Below are 3308 nucleotides of genomic sequence, written 5' to 3' on the forward strand. Positions count from 1 at the left end.
TTTTTCTTTTTAATGCTGTGGCAGTTTCAGGCAAGATAAGAACTAAAATGTGTCATTGGCTTCAACAAAAATCAACTTGTTGGGGTGTTAGGAAAACTATAGGAAGTTGCAAGTGAAAATCCCAATATAACTGTTTAAAATCTCAATGGAATGAAGATGAGCTGAGGAGACATTAATGTCTTTTAAATGAATTTAAAGCATCATGAAAAAAAAGACACATTGTAGAAGGCTATATTTTTTGGTGTTAAATAAAAAATTAACTTCTGGGCTTTGAGAGAAAAGGGAGAACAATCAAAAAATTGGCCAAAAGTTAATGCGTAATAAAATACTTTATAATTGTAAATATCTTGGACATAACATTTATTCACACTTTACATAAAGTAGTTATACACCCAACCATCTTTAATAAGTATTAGTCTCCACTGTAAGAAATCCTGTTGTGGTCATTATCATTTATTTGTTTTCCAGGAGAAATATATCTTACCCTTAAAACAATCCCCAAGTAATAACAGTAAAGAGAATCCATGTTCCTAGTTACCTGGATATGTATTGTATACAAAGGGTTTGCTTGGACAAAGAACGATTAGGCACCCAACAAATGACATCTTTCTGTAACCAATATGGAAATCGAGTTCACCTAAAGATTTGTATGTGACAAATCAACTACATTTTTAAATTCTGAGGGGAACAAATGATTAAAGAAAAAGTTGGATGCTTGACAATAACAAATCTCCACTGCTTATACACATAAAATACAAGAAGGCTATTGTAATAGTAAAAATATTGATTATGATATAAAATGAGAAAATAAACATACACTGATTTGTTTAACTTCTATATGCATAGTCTTTTGCTATAGGATTTGAATATCTGTCTCTTTATAAAATCTTGATTTTTACACAAGGATTAGGTAAATATCAAGGTTCAATGAAGAGGAACCACACAACAATAACCACTTTCATCCTGCTGGGACTGACGGATGACCCAAATGTGCAAGTTCTGCTTTTTATCTTTCTGTTGCTCACCTACATGTTGAGTGTAATGGGGAACCTGACTATTATCATCCTCACATTGGTGGATTCCCATCTTAAGACACCTATGTACTTCTTCCTCAGAAACTTTTCCTTCCTAGAAGTTTCATTTACTACTGTCTGTATCCCTAGATTCATGTACAGTTTATCAACTGGAGACAATACTGTTACCTACAATGCTTGTGCAACTCAGATATTTTTTGGTTTTCTCTTTGGAACAACAGAATTTTTTCTCCTGGCAGCCATGTCGTATGATCGGTATGTGGCCATCTGTAAACCCCTTCATTATATGACCATCATGAACAACAGAGTGTGCACCTTATTAGTCCTCTCCTGCTGGATATCTAGCTTGATTATTATTGTCCCACCCCTTTTCTTAGGTCTCCAGCTTGAATTCTGTGATTCTAATGCCATTGATCATTTCAGTTGTGATGCAAGTCCCCTCCTAAAGATCTCTTGCTCAGACACATGGATAATAGAACAGATAGTTCTATTTGTGGCTGTATTTGCCCTTATTATTACCCTGGTCTGTGTGGTTCTGTCCTACACATACATCATCAGGACCATTCTGAGATTCCCCTCTGTTCAGCAAAGGAAAAAGGCCTTTTCCACCTGCTCCTCCCACATGATTGTGGTTTCCATCACCTATGGCAGCTGCATCTTCATCTACATCAAGCCTTCAGCAAAGGAAGAGGTGGCCATAAATAAAGGAGTTTCAGTTCTCACCACTTCTGTAGCACCCTTGCTGAACCCTTTCATTTACACCTTGAGGAATAAGCAAGTGAAACTCGCTTTCAATGACTCCATAAAGAAGATTGTGTTTCTCTCAAAGAAGTAGAAGTTTAGACAAATAAAACATTCTGTAATTCTTTTATTGCTGCTTCTAAATGACTTCATTGTTTCCTTTCTACATTTTTGTCCATTTAGCCATCTTAATGACATTTAATACTTCATCCAAATCTCATCTTTATTAAACTCTTTATTACTTCAAATCAAATTCATACTTTGTGTTTCCTTCATTGTGAAACTAAATATATAATTTCCAAGCAATTACATTTTTCTCCACTTCTGAGCTGAAGATGTGGCAAAAATAATATTGCTGTAGGAAATATTGCTCTAGGATGTAAAATAGTATTTTAAATTGTATAAATTATCTATGGGTAAATTATATGGCAATAGTGGTAGTTACATTTTTCCTGTAATACAAGGTACAATATCACAAATGCAAAAATCAAAATTTTTAAAAAAATTAAAAAACACAAACACCAAAGACATGCTTAAATATATTATACCAAATAAGGCATTCAGGCCCATAAAATATTTGGAAAAGGAGATATTAACAGGAGTTTATGATTAGAATTGAAGAAATGGATAAATCTTCAACATCACTGATAAGACTGGTTTGCTATTTCCTTATATACAAGAACAACATTATTTACAAATATATATTTAATCTAAAACAATATAAACATTAAATCACTTATTATGGGTTTCTAATTCAGAATAGATGCATGAAAGTGAATTGGAACACTAAATTCTACATTCTCACAAATAGGAAATCTAGTTAAATCAATACAAACAAATATGAAAGATTTAAAAAAAAGATATTAAGGATATATGATGATAATACTAGGGAAAAAATAATGAAATACAGATGCTGATGTAAATTGAAATTAAGATCAAGGGAATAATACAGAAAATACTCAAAACTTAAAGAGCTTAGAGTTTGAAACTATTAAAAGTGTACTTGTTGAATTCATTAGTCCATTTATTGATTAGGTAATTTTTTGTTTTTTTTGGTGTTAAAATTTTGTGTCCTTTATATAACCTGTAAATTAATGCTCTTATCTGTGGGGAATGTGATGAACATTTTCTCCCATTCTGTATGCTCTTTCTTTATATTACTGATTATTTTCTGTTGTAAACATAGCATAAGGGCGAAGGAAAGTTTTCCCTCCAGAGGGAAAACACAAAGATGTGGTCTACCTCTCATTATCACTGTATCTGGTTCATTCCACTGTCCTGTTTTAAATGTTTCCACCAAACTAGGACCAATGGATCTGCTGCAGTGGAAGATGTGTGTATCTCCACAGAGTCACAGTTTTAAAAAAAAATTAGGAAAACAAACATGAATAAGATTATTTTATTGGGTCTTATTTCCCCTTTTTTGTTTAAGTAATTGTTACTTAGTAGAAAAATGAGCTCATTCTACTGTGGCTTGACCTTGATGTTATAGGGAATACTTTTTTTTTTAGATCAATACAAAATTTGTGGCAA

General features: G+C 32.5%; 1 protein-coding gene across 1 annotated transcript; it reads left to right on the plus strand.

The window, feature by feature from the left end:
* The first annotated feature begins 927 nt into the window (after window positions 1–927).
* On the plus strand, window positions 928–1869 carry LOC101974183 (olfactory receptor 6C2). The gene has a single exon (XM_005342441.2). The coding sequence runs from the start codon at window positions 928–930 to the stop codon at window positions 1867–1869; it is 942 nt and encodes a 313-aa protein (XP_005342498.2).
* Window positions 1870–3308: the final 1439 nt, after the last annotated feature.

This window comes from Ictidomys tridecemlineatus, chromosome 6, assembly GCF_052094955.1.
Source record: "Ictidomys tridecemlineatus isolate mIctTri1 chromosome 6, mIctTri1.hap1, whole genome shotgun sequence".
NCBI classification, from domain to species: Eukaryota; Metazoa; Chordata; class Mammalia; order Rodentia; family Sciuridae; genus Ictidomys; species Ictidomys tridecemlineatus.

What these genes read in the sequence shown, in the direction of transcription:
- LOC101974183 (XM_005342441.2), top strand. Translation starts at nt 928, where the DNA reads ATGAAGAGGAACCACACAACAATAACCACTTTCATCCTGCTGGGACTG.